The following is an 18,425-nucleotide window of genomic DNA, read 5'->3' as shown; positions in this document are numbered from 1 at the left end:
CACAACGCTGGGGCCTTCATGAGACGACAGACAGGAAGCACAAGTAAGATGATCTTGATTATACTACTAATGCCAAGGTGCTGCATCATGCCATCTGGCTTGGAACACGACAGGGGGTAGGCGCAGGACAGGGATTTGCACTCCGTCCACGCTCTCCTCTGTTCCAGCGAGACATTTAACAGATTGACTCCACCCTGATTATGTTCCATACTGTGTGGTAACATGCTGTAGCTTGCAGTCGATGCCACTGCAATTTCTTAGATTCTACACGCTCTGCCAATTTGATCTTGGAGAGCCAAGACGAGGGATTTTGAAACACTCTCATGGGCTGTACAAAAAGGCAACCTCCAAGTTTTCCTTTTGGAGAAAGCGATCAGCTTTCAGTGTCTCTGATTCGCTCAGCACAACAGACCAAAATCGTTCCTACCGGGTTTTCGGGTCGGTTCCAGATCGTTGGGACTTCTGCAGGGCTGACAAGGATGCACAAGAGCCTTCACACCATCTCCCTCGACATTTCCATTTCCACCCGACTTAGCGCTCGCAGATCACCGAAAAATAACAGCAGCCTCCTCTTAAATCTTCTTAATCACCTCTGTCTGCTCAGAAGTGCTAGGCGGGGTGCTAAATTGGCAGCTCTTAACTTTTGACTTCGACGGTGGAGATTCTCATCGAGGTGAACTCTCGCGCGCTTAAGCCATGGCTCCGTCTGCGAGCGCTACTCCAACGACCTCGACTATCTCGTTGCCGCCTCTAGTTCTAACCCTCTGGATGGATTTTCACGGGTTAGCGATCCACTCCTCTTTGAACGCTTCCTTGCTCTTTGGCTCAGCTAGGAGCTGCTTGTAGCTCTGGTATTATTCTTCTCACTGGTGTGAGAAGGGAGGTGGGCAGCTAAAGGTTGGGTATTGTTACTAGCAAACGGAGTACCAACGTACTTGTGCCTTTCGCTGTTGAGAAAAAATAATTCTGTGGTACGCCGTGGAGTGAAAGAGTGACAAGGATGCTCACCTTAGGACATGAAAAAAAAATCAGGAAATATCTCCTACTTTGGCAGGTACGACGAGATATGATGGTGTGTGTATAGTACCAAAACGGGCCGACAATAGTTTAGAGTGTGGGAACGATCTTGGAGCAAGAATTTAGATATTTGACTTTTGTGCTAGTTAATATTAACCTCGGGAAGGAACAAGGCAGAATATACTCACCCCAAAGGATCTGTTGGCAATATAGGTTTCTGTACCCACCAGAGTAATTCTCAAGCCTTCAGAGGGTGATGGGTTGGAGAGCTGGTGATCTATTTTTAGTAGAGTGAAACGACAGGAATATTATGCGGTACTAATGGAAGGGGACGCCAGATTTCGAGCTTAGACCTAGTATTCCGTTTATTCACTATAGTACCAAATACAGTTGTGCTATTGTATCAGCCAGATATTCACCACTCTAAATGGTCGCATCAACGTCAAGTCGGAGGGGTGATTTGTACCCATTGAATCGCCACATAAAAGCAAGCCTTGTCGCACGAATAACATTGAAGTCGTACTCTGCTCTTACTCTTACTCTTGAGACTAGGTCTTCGACTGAACTGTTCGAACTAAAAATGACCTACTCAGCAGATGATGCGAGGGTGTATAGAGATGGAGGTTCAATGTGGCCTGCAGTGAGTGGATCACCTAGACAACAACTACGCACTTTCTGGACAGTATGAAGGAAGTAAGGCCACAAGATATTCGATCAAAAGCATAAGGCATCTTGACTATTAATGGCTTACAATGTAACAACAGTAGGATCATACCACTTGGCTATCGGCCTGATTTTGTTTAAATATGAATTGGGCGGAAGCATTTGACTATTTATAGACCATATTTTGGTGGTGACTGTGGAGTGGACTGAGATGTGGGGCTGGTGGGTGGACGCGTGGTGAACGGGAGTGAAAGCAAACGATGGACTCTGAGTAAATTTGGAGACGTCATAGATGGTGGAGTGAAAACGAACAAGTTAAATAAAATGACATGGACAGGTATCCTACCAGTACTATTCTGTTTATCTTTCTCTACCCTAGCACCGTCTCACCTAACGTGGAACATGGCTAGGGTAGAGTCTACCTATTAACCCTCTTGCTGGAATTAGGTTGAGCGTTAACAGGATGCATATTTCTGTCCTAAATTACTGCTATCATGTTCTCCGTTAGGTAATACAAGGCAGTACAAGTCGGAAATTACCGTTTCCCAACGCACCCGACTTGAAAGGCGTTAAGTCAACGTATTAACATACTCTTTCTAGCATCAACAAGATTAGCTCTCAGCATGCCCGCAAAACCAGTTCCTCCAGTTCTTCCCCTGGTCTCATCCGCATCGGCAATTTGCCACCCGCACCCACATCCCCTACTAAGCCAGATATGTTTAGACTGTAACCACGATGGTTAAATCGTCCCTCGCCCCGGTCAGCTTCCCAGCAGAACATATTGTCACAAACACGACCCTAAGCCGCAGTAGCATCTATATACACTCTTAAAACTTGAGGATAGTTCTGCCATCTTACTATATTTCTATCCCATCCTTTATAGCCATGATTACGCACAGAATACTCATTCAAACAACTGACAGTTTGGCCATAGGCTCTATCATCAGCGTATGGGTTTAAGAGAGACTTGGGCTGGGGCTTGTCTTCTTAATTTGCGATTTTTGGCTTGGGTGTGGGATTTGCGGTCCAGTGAGGGCGACCGGTTCGCCTCCTTCCATAGGATTAGATTCGAACCTCGGGTTCGAAGGTTTAAGAATTAGATCCTGGATAATCACCATCGAAGGGTACTGTGTTGGACTTATACTCTTCGTCTTTACTTTCGTATTGAGGGTGGGCCTAGGCTTTGGCTTAAGTTGCGCGAAAGGAGTAATCGCATATCTTAAACCCCCGAGACGTATTCGACAGTTGGGATACCGTCCATTGACAGCGCATGTGTGCCATAGCTGCTGGTTGTCTTGTATCTGAGAGTTGCCATCGTCGGACCATGTAAACATTCCGCTATCTGCGGGGGCCATATTGGGATCGCATTCTCCATGATTGAGGGTTGGACTTTGGGGGTGGCGAATTAGGGTTGGAAAGGACGTTACAAGAGGGAGTAGGGCGAGGACATTGGGTAGAAGCTTCATGGTACAGCGTCTCTACTGAGAAGGCAGGGCTTTTAGTAGTTGTGGCATTTACTTGAATTTGAAGAAGCTAGACAATACGTGGAGTTTCAATCCAATGAATGTTGAACTACCAACGAAGTTAAGTAGACAAAACGTTGGGAATGCGCTAGTGCAACCGAGAAACTCTGGAATGAAGAGAAGGACGTCAGGAACAGTTCATGATCAACTCCATCATTGAAAGAGCATCCTCCACTGTTGAATATTTGACCTACATGAAGGTGGTCTTAAGTCGAGCAAACACCTGGTGATCGTGACCTGGACTCACGTCCATTATAATTGCATGGCTCAGCAACGTTGTCATATTTGGATACGAGTTGACTTTACCACTTCTCCACAGCAGGCCTCAAATCAATCTCCCAAGTGAAGTTGGTCACAGGTTGTGTATGAAGATTCCAATAGTCGTTGGCGATCTGTGAACTTTAGCAAACTGTCACCTCGCCCCTGGAATTGCACTTACCCCATCAGCACTCAGCTTTGCCTCAGGCCCCAAGTCTTTCAGCCATTCCTTCGTCCTTGGAATATCGATCACGCCATCGATGATAGCATGAGAGACATGCACTCCCTTCGGACCGAACTCTTTCGCAAGAGACTGGCTCAATGCTCGCAAAGCCCACTTGCCAACCGCAAAAGATGCCATCTGAGCATTGGACTTGACTGACGCTGTTGCGCCTGTAAAGATCAGCGATGGTGGGTGAGGGGATTTGAGCTCCACGCCCTTGAGGAGTAGTGGAAGTGTTGCTTTCGAGAAGAGGACCCCGCCTGTCGCACTAACAGCGAAAGATGTTGCAAAGACATCGTCTGGCACTTCCAAGAAAGGTTTCCTGAGGAATCCGCCGCTGGCATTAAAGATAGCCGCCTGTACAACCCATTATAACCACTTCCTCGTGTAATCTAGATGCTTGTTCTAACATACCGCAGCTCCGACATCAGAGCCAAACTCCTTCTTGATAACATCGATAGCATTTTTCACGCTCTTTGAATCTGAGATATCCGTACTGATTCCAATGGCTTTCCCTCCACTCTGGTTGATCTCCTTTGCTAGGCTTTCAAAGTTCTCTGGCTTCCTCGCTAACAGAACGACAGGATAAGTGGCTGCGAACTTGCGAGCGACTGCAGCTCCTGTGCCAGGCCCGACACCAGCGACGATAGCGATGAGTTTCGATGCCATGATGATAGACGTGCGGCTGGTCGGACTTAAAGACTTGGTAAGTGGGTAGCGGGCTACTTGAAAGGGCTGGGAAACAGAGTAAGCGGAAATACTCCAGGCCTATCGAACGTATTTATGCTCCAATATGTAAAGTCCCAAGCACGATTAGTAAACTTGCATTGTGGTGAAAGACAGGGTCAGAATTGCATAATATGTGGATTTGCAATAAAGCGGATGTCGCACTTGCGTAAGACCGAACGATGACTCGCCACGGTATTAATAATCAACTTCTCCCTCCAAACACATCCGATCAGACCTTGACATACGTTAGCTATAGCCTCTAGGTTTGATTCCAGAACCAAGAGAACGATATAAGCAAGCAGAGCGGCAGGAAGGAGGGGTTAAATTTGCCAAGGCTACATGTCGATGGGTAAAGCATTGTCCGGCGTCGAGATATCACCGTGTCTATGAAAGTGAATCGAGTCTCATCACTACCGTTGATTATGTTCTGATACTTCCTGTTACTAACCTGAAAGTCTCTTGCATAGAGCAATCCACTATGTACTGAGCTTAAACGTGTTTCTCACCATCAAACCATCTCCTTCATCGACAGGGTCTCGGAACGGTCTGCAGGTAAGCATGACGAGGATGTCATATGATTTGCTCTTCGCTAGTCGTATAACTGCATGCAACCATTGGGGCGGGTTGAAGAGTAGATATTCTAGCGGATGACGTGGATCAGTGCAACCCTGGGATTCGGCCAATGAGAAAGTTAGTAGTAGCAGATGGGAACGCTGCACAAGAGCATCCAAAACGCAAGTCGAGTGGTCTTCCATTCGAGGATGATTATGATGATACCAGCCTTGTCAGCTAGTCCATTCTTCAATCAATAAGTCGATATAGTGCCCCCACACCACTTTTCAATGCCTTTGTTGTGAGCTCGAAATTGGTGAAGAGGTGTTGTGCATTCCGTTCGCTCGATGATAAAAAGGTACAGCCCGCGCCGATGTCCCCGGGCAACCCAGCCATGAAATTGTCGTCAACCTAAAAAAAGCTAACTGCCATCTATGCCTTCGACTTCTTCGCCGCTTCACGGCCCTGACCTATCCTCTCCAGAATGTTCTCGCGGTCCTGTGTCCCGTTAGCAATCCTTTCCCCTCCCAGTTTTACTTCCTCAACATACCTTGTCTAGCTTGAGCTTTGTGACGACGACTTTGGAGGCGGCAATTGGGATTGGGACTGATTGACCTTGGGAGTGTAAGTAGTTTAGTTGATTAAACGGAGGGGTGAAGACGAACCGTTGCTCTTCTCTCGGACCACTATTTCTCAGGTTAGCAATGGGAGTAATAGATTTCGAGAGTAGGGCATACACACCTCCATTGACATGGATGCAGTATTTCAGACGGTATACGGAAGAAATTTTGCCCTCACGGCCCTTGTGCGTTCCACGGACAATCATAATCTCGTCCTGCAATGCATTTAGTGTTGGGCGTTCCCCATTCGAAATTTGGTATGCATACGTCTTTTCGGACGGGAATGCTACTCGTGTCAGCGCCCGATCATGCCGAAAGTGAAAGAGATGCTTACCTCCGCACATTGTGCTTCTCACGGAGCTCCTTGCTCAACGGCGCCTGGGGAAATGGTGAGGGCAGCTCGTGGAAATAGTCAAGAGGGTACTGACCGACATGATGATGCGGCGCACGCTGCTAGGTGCACCAAAGTGAGCTTTCCGCGACTTGCGGCGCGAGCTCGCAATGCCTTGGTTGATTTTGGTCATGGTGGAGGTGTGGGTGGTGTCGCAGGTCTTGGTGGCAGTCCTCGGCTCGAAATTGAGAGTTGTGTGCAGCCAAAATGAGGCTATTCGCTTACACGGCTTAGCGCGATTTCGGTGCGGACTAACCTTTATCCGACGCGCTCAGCTAGCCTTGCCTTCCTTGTTCCTCTCTGCTACTCACAACGCGTTCTTCAGACATCTTTGATGCACTTGTTCGGATAACCACCACGCGCGATCCGGATCCATTCGGGCTAGGACGATCATTATCTGCCCTACCCCCTCTAGTTTGATTTTCCGTTAATCGTGTGCTGCGCGACTCTCTAACGTTCTGACTCGGTTCGGTCCCATTGCCATCACTGTCAATAAATATTTCTTCCAGCGCGAACCTTGCACCCATGTGTCTGCTTGGGGCTACACATCAAGACGCTTTGGGGGGAGATTTGACCAACTGAGCATCTGGAATAATGTCGTCCAACAGTAGCTATTACCAGAACAACCAGCAAACCTCCGCAAAGCAGTATAGCGGGTATCAAACTGCGCCGGCCTCGAGCAACGATATGCAACCATCACGGCAGTACCAGCAGACGCCTTCGGTAGCGACAACTCAGTCCCAAGAGTATGTGGGTTACAATTCGTATAGTGAACAAGGAAACACGAATGGAGAGGGACAGGATGGCTTTTGGGGTAGTGGGAGCTATGGGGAGAATTGCGATTTGTCGAGTCGCGCGGCGGAAGCCCTGCGGAGTCTAAGTAATACCGCATACGCTCGCACTGAACTCCCAGTGGTGAGTAGCTCAGGTTTCACCCGGACTCGTGCACCAGCTTCAACGGGATACTCGACAAGCACGCCGCAGCTCCCGTTGCAGCAACACTCTCATGCGTCACATACAACATATGGAAAAGCCCAGCCACGTCCGCGCAGCGTAAGCCCCAACCTTTCGCAGTCTACTTCGTCTCGTGGTCTACCGCCTCCTGCGACCAGTGCCGGATATCCCTCTCAGCAAGCACAGGCTCTCTACAATCAACAACAGAAGCAGTCCGCGTCAGCTGTCCAAGACCAGTACTCTCATAGCACCATGACGCCTGTGAGCACGGCTATGACGGCGGCAACTCAATACCAAGACTACAGCCCTAGGCAGCCTTCAAGCGTGGACACCGCCCAGAAGGTGCAGAAGGTGCTGAACCCTGCCATAGCCCCGTCGTATTCATACGGGGATACGCAGATTGCTGCTCCTATTGAACAGACACCTTCATCTATTTCCGTTTCGGAACAGTACAACAACCCGAGCACAATAACAGTGGACCCAATTGCAGTCTATGATCCCTGGTCCGAGTATCAAAGGAAACAAGAAGCTCTTCGCATGCAAAAGGCCGCCGAGGATGCCGCCCGCGCTGAGGAAGAGCGAAAGAAAGCAGAAGAAAAGGAGAAGACCGAGCAGGAGAGGCGGGAAATAGAAGCACAAGTGCCAGTTGCACTCCCTCCGAGCCAATCTTTACCAAGGAAGGGCCCGTCGGGCAAAACAACCCTGCATCAACAGTCCCCTGCATCCGAACGCCCAGCCGCTGGAGGGTCTTCCAATGGCGCTGCTGTAAGCCTAGAAGCTGAAATGAGGGCCATGCTGTCCAAAATGAGGGAGTTGAGCGGAAAAGATCCCGCGCTTCTAGCGCGTATTTGGGAAGAAGAGAGGCGCGCGAAAGGTCCAAAATCTCCTACTGTGCAGAACAAGGCTACCCCGCAACCGGCTACCGCGCAGCCTGTGCAAGCCAATGCATCTAGAACGGCAAAGCCACAGGAAGTGGTCACCAAGGAGACAACTACAAGTTCCACTTCTGCATACTCCCACTCTCATGCACCGTCGGGAGTAACTATGGCCCCAGTTACCAAAACACATACTCCTGCATCTACTCCTTCCACCAAAGCTGTGCCAGCTGTGCCATCTTCGTCTCGTCCTGTTGGAAATACTATTTGGCCACCTGAGAAGAAGGCCCAGCTTGCGAATGCGGCCTCCAGTTATCTCAATTTGCGGAACAAAGACAAGCCAATAACTAGTGAGACTATCCTTAGTATGCTGGATAGCAATCCTTCTTACATTGAATTATGTGAACAACTAGAGTCGATGCAACTAAAGCTGGATCGAGCCGGGTTCGCCAAGAATCTCCTCACCGCAGTTCCGGATGTCAATTCGGGGCCCCGCCAGTCTCAGGCCAATCAAGCCCGAAAGGCTCAAATTCAGCGGCATTCACTTAGCAGTACTTCACAACAAAATGGTAACATTGGGCATCGAGTGCAGGTTCAGTCACCTGCCGTCACCACTGCCTCACCCCACCACCTAAAGAACCAGTCTATTCCCCAGAACCGAAATAGTGCTACTCCTGCTGCAGTCAGTCCGGGATATGCGCTAACGACTAAGCCTCTCGAATATTCTCCGCCCCAACCCTTTCCAGACACGGAAGTTTCGCACTCATCTGTGGCGGTGGCCGAAGTGGTCCCCGTCAAGGCAGGGTTGAAGGCGCCAGTAAACAAAGAAGAGGCTGCACGGAAGCGCACCTTCGACGATCTAATCGACTTAACCCTGCCGTCTGAGGAGGAGGATGGACCACCATCAAAAAAGTCAAATGTTAGCTCTACTATATATTCCTACACTTCCCCGGGAAGTACTCCCGCAAACCTCATGAACAACAGCGACGGCATGACGGGTACACACATTCCTACTCCAGCCATTCCATCGCCAGCTACTATGAGCCACGTCTCCTCACTACCGGCAAATGACTTAAAAATGAGGAACATCGTTCAGCAGATTGATAAGAAGAATGCTCTACGCCGAAACTCTTACAACATCAAAACAATTGCAAGAGATGTGCTCTTGGCTTGTGGAAGGCACCCAGATGAGCGACAATTGAATGGCCACTTGGAGATCCTTAAAATTCATTTACCGCAGGTGGACAACAACAGCGATTTAAGTACACTTAGGTGGGATATTATCGACCCTGGGGACCCTCCGAGAGGATTTTACAAAGACCAATCTCAAATTTTGGAAGTGAACGATGCGGATGACGAAGATAGTGAAGATGAACGCGGGATAGACAAGAAACGTGCCCCGGCGCGACAGGAGGCTAGGAATAGTGGAGTGAGTGATACGGTCCGTGCGCTTCCCGAAGCCACCAATCCATTCAAGATCAAGCGACGCGGGCGTCCACCCCGACACTCGTTCCCACAAGAGTCCAGTCGCGACTCGTCGCAACACATCAATATCCCACGCCGTTCCTCTGGCATTCCCCTTAAAGATATGAGTGCACCCCGCCCAAATGCAGCAGCAGTCGGCTATTCTGCTTTCCGTTCTACGACGGAGAGTGTCGGACCGGATGGGAACCCGTTACCCAAGAAGAAGGGACGACCAGTTGGGTGGCGTAAACATATTCACGGCTCGGCTGCTGCGCAAGTAAGGCCGACCGCAAATGGACATGCCGGCCCAAAGAACTGGACTCCGTCACAACCTAGTAGTCTCCGCAATGTCAGAACTGGAAACGACCACCCGATTGTGATCCGCTCCCGGTCTCCAAGTATCGCCAACCGCCCTTCTATACCTAGATACCAGAGTTTCAAGTGTAAGTGGCAGGGTTGTCAAGCCGACTTGCATAATCTAGAGACCCTCAAGAAGCACGTCCAAAAAGTGCATCGTAAAGAGACGTTACGGGGAATGCTGGAGTGTCTCTGGGGAGATTGTGGGAGGGAAATCACCAGCAGGGATACTGTTACCGGGTTTACAGTTGAGAAGGCCACCCCATTCAGCTTCCCAGACGAAGGTAAATGGAGAGAACACTTGGAATTGAGGCACTTTGGTCCGCTTTCGTGGAATCAAGGTGATGGGCCGGCTAGTGGCCTCTCAGGTGAGTAACGTCCCTTTCGACGGTCGTTGTTCTGGTTGCTAACAGGTGGAATAGACGCAAATGATCCTGCCTCCGAGGCCTACCTTAGTGATGCGCAAGGTCGCCGCGTTACTCCACGTATAACCGCCGATGCCTCACATGTCAGCGAAGAATCCCTCAAGACAACTCCACGGAGCCGCGGCAGGCCACGAAAAGTTACAACCAAGCAGGAAGCGCAGGACAAACTCAACCAAGCAATCGCTCGGAAGAGGCGGCTTGGCGCGCCGGGGATGGAGAAGAGCGGCTCTACGCTCGCCAACGAGAAGCGGCGGAGAGGCTTCGTCGACCAGGACGACCTAGAAGGCGGATATAAGGTGGTTGATGTCTCTGACTAGGGAGACGAATGTTGCTTGAAGGGCATGAAGATGCAAATCCTACAGTGCATTGGAAAGGCTACACATTTGGTCGAGATTGAGAGCCTGAGCTTCATCATGACATTCCTCTCGCGAACACGACTCAGAGTGTAGCGTTTTGGCTAGCGATTTCGCAACGAGTGGATACAGTTGTGGGGTTTACAGCATAGCGATTCTCCATGCAATAATGTGGGAATGAGTATAGATGTAAGTATACTCCGAGGCAGATAGGACTTGTATTTGCCGGCTTATATGCCATGAGCTCCATGTGTTAAGACACTCGGTGATCTTGCCCATTCCCATTTGCTGATGAGACCCTCCTTTTTGGCACACAGTACAAAGTAGATGAGGTTTGATGAAGTCCTAGAAGACCGCCTTCACGATGCCATAGGTACAGTCTGTCTTCCCCACAATTGAATCGTCCCCATTGATCATTCCCTTCATCCTGAGAATATGCCAAGTCTAGCTCTTTGCCTTGCCCGGAACAGCTTTCGGCTTCTGCATTGGCGCATGGTCTTCAGAGTTGACCTCGAGGAAGTGGTATAGTATTATGAGAAGCATTGCAGCGGTGCCGAGAAAGATGGCGAGCGTGTAGAGTTGGTTGTCGGATATCATCTTGGCCACGCGTTCGGTGAAGGTGGAGGAGGGGATTGGGGGATTGGGGGGTTGCGGATTGCGGATTGCGGAGCTTCTGTGGTCAATTAGAGGGACAATTCATAGAGAGATGTTCTTTAGGGCATACTTCTAGCTCAGGTGCTGACTGTCAATGAACGTCGGTGGAACCAGGAGCTGGCGGCTGATTGTTCGAGGCTCGTCCACCTATGCCCATGTGAAGCCACCTTTGAGCTTTCACGGGTCCATCTTGGCACAGTGACGCACGTGCCCCTTCCCGCCCGCCAATGGCCCGTCCGCTCCGCACAAGATTCCACCCCACCCCACCAAAAACCGCCGCCATTCTCCCTCTGACCTCACAGCCTTGGAGTCACTACCGCCAAAACATTACTCCTAGGCGTCACCCAATCTAACTTGACCCACACTCTCTGAGCGACTTTTATTTTTGGATGCGTACAATATCTTTGTAAAGACAGCGACTCTGGATTCATCATGGCGCCTAAGGGGAAAGAACAGCCAAAGGCTCAGAAGACCGCCGTGGACAAGGTATGCGCTCATGAGTCGAATTAAGGGCTTCGGGAGGCTAATATAAGTCTAGACCTTCGGTATGAAAAACGTACGTCCATAATCCTTCCTCAAACCTACAGCTCCACGGGCACCACGCCATCTGTACCCGATCGCACACGTCCACTCCTCACACAACCACTAACCCCTGCACGACAGAAAAAAGGCGGTGCGGCACAGAGACAGATCAAACAAATCCAGCAAGCGGCAGCGGGGTCCAAAACCCCGGAGCAGAAACGCAAGGACGCCGAAAAGGCTCAGAAGGAGAAGGAAAAGAAAGCCGCTGAAGATGCACGCAGAGAAGCTGCTGAACTTTTCAAACCCGTGCAAGTCCAAAAGGTTCCCTTCGGTGTCGATCCCAAGACCGTGTTGTGCCAATTCTTCAAGAAGGGAACTTGTGAGAAGGGGAAAAAGTGCAAGTTTAGCCACGATTTGGCAGTGGAACGGAAGACAGAAAAGAAGAGCTTGTACACAGATCACAGGGATGGTGAGGAGGGGGAGGAAGAGGAGGCAAAGAAGAAGGATGGTATGGAAAACTGGGACGAGGAAAAACTGAGGAACGTGGTGTTGAGCAAACATGGGAATCCCAGAACCACAACGGACAAGGTATGCAAATATTTTATCGAGGCGGTTGAGAATGGAAAATATGGCTGGTTTTGGACTTGTCCGAATGGGGGCGACAAGTGCATGTACAAACATAGTTTGCCACCCGGGTAGGTCTTCACTCTGCTTGTATGAGAATATGCGAGTGGAAATGCTGACAAGACTAGATTTGTACTCAAGACCAAAGAACAGCGCGCTGCAGAAAAGGCTCTCATGGACAAATCGCCTCTTGCTACGCTCACACTAGAAGACTTCCTAGAATCCGAGCGCCATAAACTTACCGGTACACTCACGCCTGTTACTGCCGAATCCTTCGCAATATGGAAGAAGAATAGAATGGATAAGAAGGCCGCAGAGGAACAGGCCAAGGCTTTGAAAGAAGCTACTGGCCGTGCCATGTTCGAGAAGGGTGACTGGCAGAACAGTGATGACGAAAGCGATGACGACGAATCTGGAGCTTGGAATCTGGACGCCCTGAGACGGGAGACGGAAGCCGCGCGATCAAGGAGGGAGGAAGAAAGGTTGGCAGCCCAGATTGGGGCTGAGGCTGGAGCATCGTGAGATCACCCGTCAGAGAGCGGCCATAACCAACCGTGAAGGGTGGAGGTGGAGGAAATGAGAGTCGAGTCCTCTTAAGCATGTACGATGCCTTGTACACGGCGGAGGAAGGCGTAGTAAAAACAAGACTGCCGTCAAGATCGACTATGTTTACGGAGAAAAGCTGGGGTGTCTAAAAGTCATCTTAGCGATCGGAAGATCTGCATCTCACCAGTCGATCCCGCCTACCGCAGGCAGAGAGATCCGGTGTCTGGCGTTTTGGTATTTGCTTCGGCTTCTTGCTACCTTAGCTAATGTACACGAAATCGCATATAGTTGCCGTCTTGTCCTCCTAATAACTGGATTGTGCGTTATTTTAAGCACAAAAATTTGGCGCTATGATTGCTAGGAACTGCCATCGAACAGTCTCCTGCATGTTATCACGTAAGGTAGAACACGACTAGGGATGGGATCTATCTATTAAACCTCTTCCTAGATTTAGGAGAGAGTTAATAGGAGACCAATTGCTGTCCTGAATTATACCTCTGTCATGTTACCTGTTACACGATAAGATCCAATCAGTCACCTATCCTTTCTTGCCTGAATGACTATCGCCAATTTCTAGCTCATCTGCTACCACAACCCCCCTATTTCAAATTGAATACTTGGTATTGACGATTTTGCCTATTTCCTCAACAGTCCTCCTGCTCGTGCTTCGGTAGCAGGATCTTTCCTCGGTGTTAATCGAACAAAGAAGTCTTTCTTCAACACGAAGAAACTGCAACCTCGAATAAGCTCACATTGGCCTCAATAGAACAAGACAAAAGAGGGGGGACACTTACTAGCACATCTGCGTCCAGTCCTTCCATGGCAGGGCGAGTTCAATGCCGTAGCGTAAAAAGAGCGTTAGGATGAGCTTGGACATCTCGAGCTAACTGATATCTAAGTAGAAGTTAGAATCCGGACATATTATATATAGGAGGAGGTGTATCGTGGGCACTTTTCCCAATGCAGCTTCTAGACCCGCCGCCGAAGGAGAAGAATCGGTCTGTGGCATGAATGGATTAGCACGTGTCTGGTCCTCTGGCGCTTGCACACTTGCAATTGGACTTCCTCATATCATGTGCATCCTTCTTCAGCCATCTCTCCGGTCTAAATTGATCTGCGTCTTCACCATACACATCTTTGTTCTGATGCACAACCCACGCGATAACACCTAGAACACTTCCCTCGGGAAAGTAATGTCCGTTGATCTCCGTTCCACCAAGTGGAACCACACGTGGTAGGTTCATTCCAACTGCGGGATGCATACAAAGGCCCTCTTGCATGATGGCTTGGAGGTAAGTCATCTTATTTGCTTTGTCAAAGCGGACCGGGTCGCCCAGTTCGCCTTTCCTTCTCAACTCGTCGATTTCTTCAAGCAGTTTCTGCTTTACGGTACGGTTCTTGAGTAGGTGGTAGATGATTGCTCGAGTTGAGACGGCTGTGGTGTCGCTACCGGCTGTGATGTTCGTAGTACCCATGCTTACAATAGCATTGTAGTCAAATTCTTCAGGTTTGGTGGCACTGGTTTCAAAGAAGCGGCCGATCATGTCTCTCTTTTCTGCTAGCCATTTTTGCCGTTCGGCAGCTGCTTTTAGAGCGTAGTCTCGAAGCGGGCCGTGGCGCATGTTTACACCTAGGTAGTTACCGATGTACGGGATGAGAAGGCCGTAGAGCCAGAATAGCCAGGGGACTTGCCCTAGCCAGGTGAGTTGCGATAGAAGGGAAGGTTCCATGGTCTTGTCCAGCTTCCATAAAACCAAATGACCTAGAGAAAGTAATCTCACCGGTGATATCTACCACGCCATACCATCAGCAAAGGGACAAAATGGGTTAGTAAAGGAGGGAGGTGGGAATACCAAAAGCGAAAGCTGAGCCCATTCCGCCATATTGATCTCCTGATCTAACTGCTCATGCATCTTCCTCATAAACACTTCAATCGACCTGTCCACATACGGCTCCAAATCCTCCAAGCTCTCCAGCGCGTAAGCCCTTGCCACTAGTTTTCGTTGCAGCGCGTGCACTTGCATATCCTGGCCCCCGAAAACGTTAAACTTCCGATGTCCTCGCCAGACTCCGTACCAGTCACTCTCTTGGAATCTGGAACCGAAGCCGTAGATTTGCTTGATGTCTGTGAGATCTGCTATGCTGACTTCCTCCGGAGCAATGCGGACGAGTGGTCCGTACTTTATTGTGCAAAGACGCCATGAAAGTGTTGTAGTTGCCGGCGACGGAGAGTTTGGCGAGCCACCATCTTGTGAGACTCGCGAGGAATGGGCCGGGGGTGTTGGAAAGAGGGGAAAAGCAGCCTTGGTAAATGGCATAGGATAGGGGTGCGGTGATTGGAAGTGTGTCCAATGGATGGAGAAGAAAGCTTAGATTCAGGACGGCAAGATTTGTCGTTACAGGTTCGAACGTCATGGTTGAAAGAGGTCTCACTTCGAGTTGTTACTATATCTAATAAGGAAGAAATATGGCTTGGAGCCTGAAGAGGGGAGCGTAAGACTTTAATATGCACTTGCTGGAGACTCATCCTTCGCTCATCCGTCGCCCTACGAACTGGTTGTTCTAGAAACAGGTGCTGCAGCTTCCTTACAAAGACCCATACCATGCTGATGCAACATAATAGCAGCGATTCAGAGCCTGCACAGTGCTACCGCATTGGTCCAAGATTGGGCTTGTCGGGCCTCGAACAATGCACGGCGGCAAGAAGGAAATAAGACGTATGGGGGATCGGCCAGACTAGCCATGAGCTTGTTTCCGTTCCAGGGGGTCTTCACGTCAACCACAGGATTACTAGACCTTGCTCCCTATTGGCGCAGCTGTTTGGAGTCTGATCGTGAATGCGGACATATGGGTAATGACATCCTGGAGCGACCAATCCTCTGGCCGTGGACCTGGCGTCAAGATGTGCAGAGGCTCGGCCGAGATGGTAGAAACCGTGAATGCAACTGTTGGATGCCGGCATGAGATGGAGTCGAATTTGAGTCTCAAAAAGGTAACACATCTCGGAGAAATCTCGCTAAGGTGTGGGGAAATCGAGGTCATCACGGAGAGCCGTATCACAACATCCGTCCACGTCAAACCTTCACGTGGGAAGTCATCAGCATGAGTGAAGGTGTTTGCGCCACACTTAGACCTAAAGCGGCTGCTGAATCAGCATTGACTGCCGTTCTCGACTTCCGCCTGCTCTTCTCGTTGCTCCCCGCACACTGGGCCAACCTTCGCGGCATCATCATCGGCGCCAGTAATTTTGCACTACCTCGCTATCAAAGCCCGATATTATTGCCGGTCATCGTCGGCTTCTAATCATGGTTCTTCTTGACCTCAGCTTCGGCCGTCGTTTGTACACTACCCATCATGTATTAAGACCTGCTTCGCTCTCATCTCTGTTTTATGTGCACTATCATCATTGTCCCATTCACTGGTCTTGATATCTATTTTTATTTACCCCCAGCTTCTCATTCCTCTTTTCAGGACTTATCCATACCCTCGGCTTAGGCTACGGAGATCATGGAGAAGTACGATGTTGTGATAATAGGCGCCGGGCCAGTAGGCTTGGCCTTCTCAACCTGTCTTGCAAGATGGGGGTACCGAATAAGACACATCGACAACCGACCAGAGCCTACCCTAACCGGACGTGCAGATGGCATTCAACCCCGATCCCTGGACCTTCTCCGCAACATGGGACTCAAGCGTAAGATCATGGCACACGACCCCGCCAAAGTGTACGAGGTAGCATTCTGGGATCCAAACCCCAAGGGTATTCACCGGACGGGCACGTGGGCGTCCTGTCCCAAATTCATCGACGCCAGATACCCGTTTACTACACTCCTGCACCAGGGGTTGATTGAGAGGGTGTTTATTGAGGATATCGAAAAAAATGGGGTCCAGATCCGGAGACCATGGACAATTACTGGGTTTAAGAACGACGGGAAAGATCCCAGTTACCCGGTTGAGGTGAGCTTGGCGCACGTGGACGGGACATCGAGGGAGACTGTGAGAGCCAAGTATCTGTTTAGTGGCGAGGGCGCGAGGAGCTTTGTTAGAGATCAGCTGGGAATAAAGATTCATCACAAAGATCCGATTGCCCATGTGTGGGGAGTCATGGATGGTGTCGTCCGGACAAATTTCCCTGACATCAAGGTATGTTCCGTCCACTAATTTACCACTGCTTAAGACTTGCTAATTTCACACAGATGAAATGCACTATCCATTCAGACGCAGGTTCCGTCATGGTCATTCCGAGAGAAAACAACATGGTTCGACTGTACATACAACTCGCCTCCTCCACAGATCCGGACTGGAATCCCCGCAAAACCGCCACAGAAGAAGACGTTCAGAACCACGCAAAAGAGATCCTCAAGCCCTACACCATATCTTGGGACCGTGTAGAATGGTACTCAGTCTACCCAATCGGCCAAGGCATTGCTGAGCGGTATACACTCGACGAACGCGTCTTCATGGGTGGCGATGTCTGCCACACCCATTCGCCCAAAGCGGGACAAGGTATGAACACAGCATTCCTTGATGCCGTTAACCTCGCCTGGAAGATCCACCATGTCGAATCAGGCTTCTCACCGCGCTCGATGCTATCGACCTACGAACCTGAACGTAAGCTCATCGCCGAGAACCTGCTCGACTTCGACGCCAAATATGCAAAGCTCTTCTCCACACGCATCCCTTCTGCGGGGGAAGTAGCAGGAGCCGCAAGCAACGAACCCGAGGAAAACGAGTTTGTCAAGACATTCAAAGCCAGCTGCGAATTCACATCCGGATACGGCGTCGCCTACAATCCCAACATCATAAATTGGGGTCCCGGACACCCAGCCCAACATCCACTCTTCCTCTCTTACCAAAAAGGCACAAACCTTCGCACAGGCCGAATCCTCACTCCCGCTACCGTAACCCGCGTCGTTGACGCTAACGTCGTGCATCTCGAACAGGAAATCCCACTCAACGGCTCCTACCGAATGTACATTTTTGCAGGCTTGCCTAAACAGACGACGACCGCTGTGAAAGATCTCGCAACATACATGGCCAACCCGACTTCCTTCTATAGCATCTTCGCACACAAAGACAGTTCTAAGGACCGGTACCACGAGCGAGATAACCCACACTCAGACTTCCTGTCCCTTTGCACCATATTCAATGCCCCGAGGCCGCAAATCTTCATTGCCGAAATGCTGCCTGCGGCCCTTGCATGCTACAGAGACCATGTCTACGCAGATGATGTATGGGATCAACGAGTCCCTAATGCCAAGGCGGCAGCGCATACTAAGATGGGATTGGATGAGTCCACAGGTGGTGTTGTTGTCGTGCGACCGGATGGATATGTAGGGTGTGTGGTTAAGCTTGTGGAAGGGAGAGGAACGTGTGAGGCGCTAGATCAATATTTCAGTGTGTTGACGGGGAAGAAGCTGGGGGAGGAACGGGCAGCGCTGTAAGAGTGATGGTTTGATATATACTCAAATGATGACCCTGCAGATGTATGAAGATTGGGGATTAGTTGCTACATTGCTTGCATAGCGAGACGCGTTCTGGTGCTTGCTCTTCTTCATCCTTTTGTTTCATCCTTGGGTTGGAAGTTGAGGGAGGGGGAAGTCATATATCCATGCGCTGGTAGAATGTTGACTCTGCTAAATGATATATACGTAACCATTTTTGAACGCTGTATACAG

At 49.9% G+C, this 18,425-nt stretch overlaps 8 protein-coding genes across 8 annotated transcripts; 4 read left to right on the top strand and 4 right to left on the bottom strand.

The window, feature by feature from the left end:
* Positions 1 to 241: 241 nt before the first annotated feature.
* On the top strand, positions 242 to 2,614 carry BDR25DRAFT_353894 (uncharacterized protein; the record flags this gene model as incomplete). The annotated part of the gene is made up of 19 exons (XM_033695228.1): positions 242 to 442; positions 489 to 594; positions 662 to 673; positions 714 to 740; positions 788 to 842; positions 884 to 991; positions 1,033 to 1,072; positions 1,112 to 1,156; positions 1,231 to 1,289; positions 1,364 to 1,472; positions 1,535 to 1,640; positions 1,675 to 1,710; positions 1,745 to 1,815; positions 1,883 to 1,902; positions 1,929 to 2,091; positions 2,189 to 2,253; positions 2,320 to 2,406; positions 2,445 to 2,488; positions 2,580 to 2,614. 19 exons carry the CDS (start codon positions 242 to 244, stop codon positions 2,612 to 2,614), a joined length of 1,389 nt encoding a protein of 462 aa, XP_033549014.1.
* A 562-nt stretch (positions 2,615 to 3,176) lies between these two features.
* Positions 3,177 to 4,540, bottom strand: BDR25DRAFT_302931 (NAD(P)-binding protein). Its single transcript, XM_033689908.1, has 3 exons — positions 4,099 to 4,540; positions 3,643 to 4,041; positions 3,177 to 3,595 (listed from the first exon to the last, which is right to left on the bottom strand). Exons 1-3 carry the CDS (start codon positions 4,351 to 4,353, stop codon positions 3,506 to 3,508), a joined length of 744 nt encoding a protein of 247 aa, XP_033549013.1. The 5' UTR covers positions 4,354 to 4,540; the 3' UTR covers positions 3,177 to 3,505.
* Positions 4,541 to 5,246: 706 nt separating this feature from the next.
* Positions 5,247 to 6,161, bottom strand: BDR25DRAFT_393086 (ribosomal protein L24). The gene is made up of 7 exons (XM_033698238.1): positions 6,014 to 6,161; positions 5,920 to 5,963; positions 5,853 to 5,871; positions 5,707 to 5,800; positions 5,631 to 5,651; positions 5,516 to 5,580; positions 5,247 to 5,463 (listed from the first exon to the last, which is right to left on the bottom strand). The coding sequence occupies exons 1-7, from the start codon at positions 6,107 to 6,109 to the stop codon at positions 5,398 to 5,400; spliced, it is 405 nt and encodes a 134-aa protein (XP_033549012.1). The 5' UTR covers positions 6,110 to 6,161; the 3' UTR covers positions 5,247 to 5,397.
* Positions 6,162 to 6,570: 409 nt separating this feature from the next.
* On the top strand, positions 6,571 to 10,368 carry BDR25DRAFT_284691 (uncharacterized protein; the record flags this gene model as incomplete). The annotated part of the gene is made up of 4 exons (XM_033688130.1): positions 6,571 to 6,891; positions 6,961 to 8,491; positions 8,561 to 9,994; positions 10,049 to 10,368. The coding sequence occupies 4 exons, from the start codon at positions 6,571 to 6,573 to the stop codon at positions 10,366 to 10,368; spliced, it is 3,606 nt and encodes a 1,201-aa protein (XP_033549011.1).
* Positions 10,369 to 10,848: 480 nt separating this feature from the next.
* Positions 10,849 to 11,001, bottom strand: BDR25DRAFT_222039 (uncharacterized protein; the record flags this gene model as incomplete). The annotated part of the gene is made up of 1 exon (XM_033685051.1): positions 10,849 to 11,001. One exon carries the CDS (start codon positions 10,999 to 11,001, stop codon positions 10,849 to 10,851), a length of 153 nt encoding a protein of 50 aa, XP_033549010.1.
* A 346-nt stretch (positions 11,002 to 11,347) lies between these two features.
* On the top strand, positions 11,348 to 13,155 carry BDR25DRAFT_342159 (uncharacterized protein). Its single transcript, XM_033693688.1, has 4 exons — positions 11,348 to 11,544; positions 11,597 to 11,614; positions 11,722 to 12,275; positions 12,333 to 13,155. The coding sequence occupies exons 1-4, from the start codon at positions 11,491 to 11,493 to the stop codon at positions 12,724 to 12,726; spliced, it is 1,020 nt and encodes a 339-aa protein (XP_033549009.1). The 5' UTR covers positions 11,348 to 11,490; the 3' UTR covers positions 12,727 to 13,155.
* An 83-nt stretch (positions 13,156 to 13,238) lies between these two features.
* Positions 13,239 to 15,165, bottom strand: BDR25DRAFT_333562 (cytochrome P450; the record flags this gene model as incomplete). Its single annotated transcript, XM_033692850.1, has 6 exons — positions 13,239 to 13,480; positions 13,545 to 13,644; positions 13,703 to 13,750; positions 13,799 to 14,483; positions 14,604 to 14,900; positions 14,932 to 15,165. The coding sequence occupies 5 exons, from the start codon at positions 15,163 to 15,165 to the stop codon at positions 13,634 to 13,636; spliced, it is 1,275 nt and encodes a 424-aa protein (XP_033549008.1). The 3' UTR covers positions 13,239 to 13,480; positions 13,545 to 13,633.
* An 801-nt stretch (positions 15,166 to 15,966) lies between these two features.
* On the top strand, positions 15,967 to 18,392 carry BDR25DRAFT_302927 (uncharacterized protein). The gene is made up of 2 exons (XM_033689907.1): positions 15,967 to 16,890; positions 16,944 to 18,392. Exons 1-2 carry the CDS (start codon positions 16,258 to 16,260, stop codon positions 18,189 to 18,191), a joined length of 1,881 nt encoding a protein of 626 aa, XP_033549007.1. The 5' UTR covers positions 15,967 to 16,257; the 3' UTR covers positions 18,192 to 18,392.
* The last annotated feature ends 33 nt before the right edge of the window (positions 18,393 to 18,425 follow it).

This window comes from Lindgomyces ingoldianus (assembly GCF_010093535.1).
Source record: "Lindgomyces ingoldianus strain ATCC 200398 unplaced genomic scaffold BDR25scaffold_12, whole genome shotgun sequence".
NCBI classification, from domain to species: Eukaryota; Fungi; Ascomycota; class Dothideomycetes; order Pleosporales; family Lindgomycetaceae; genus Lindgomyces; species Lindgomyces ingoldianus.
The sequence above is the reverse complement of the archived record's forward strand: the minus strand, read 5'-3'. Positions and strand labels throughout refer to the sequence as shown.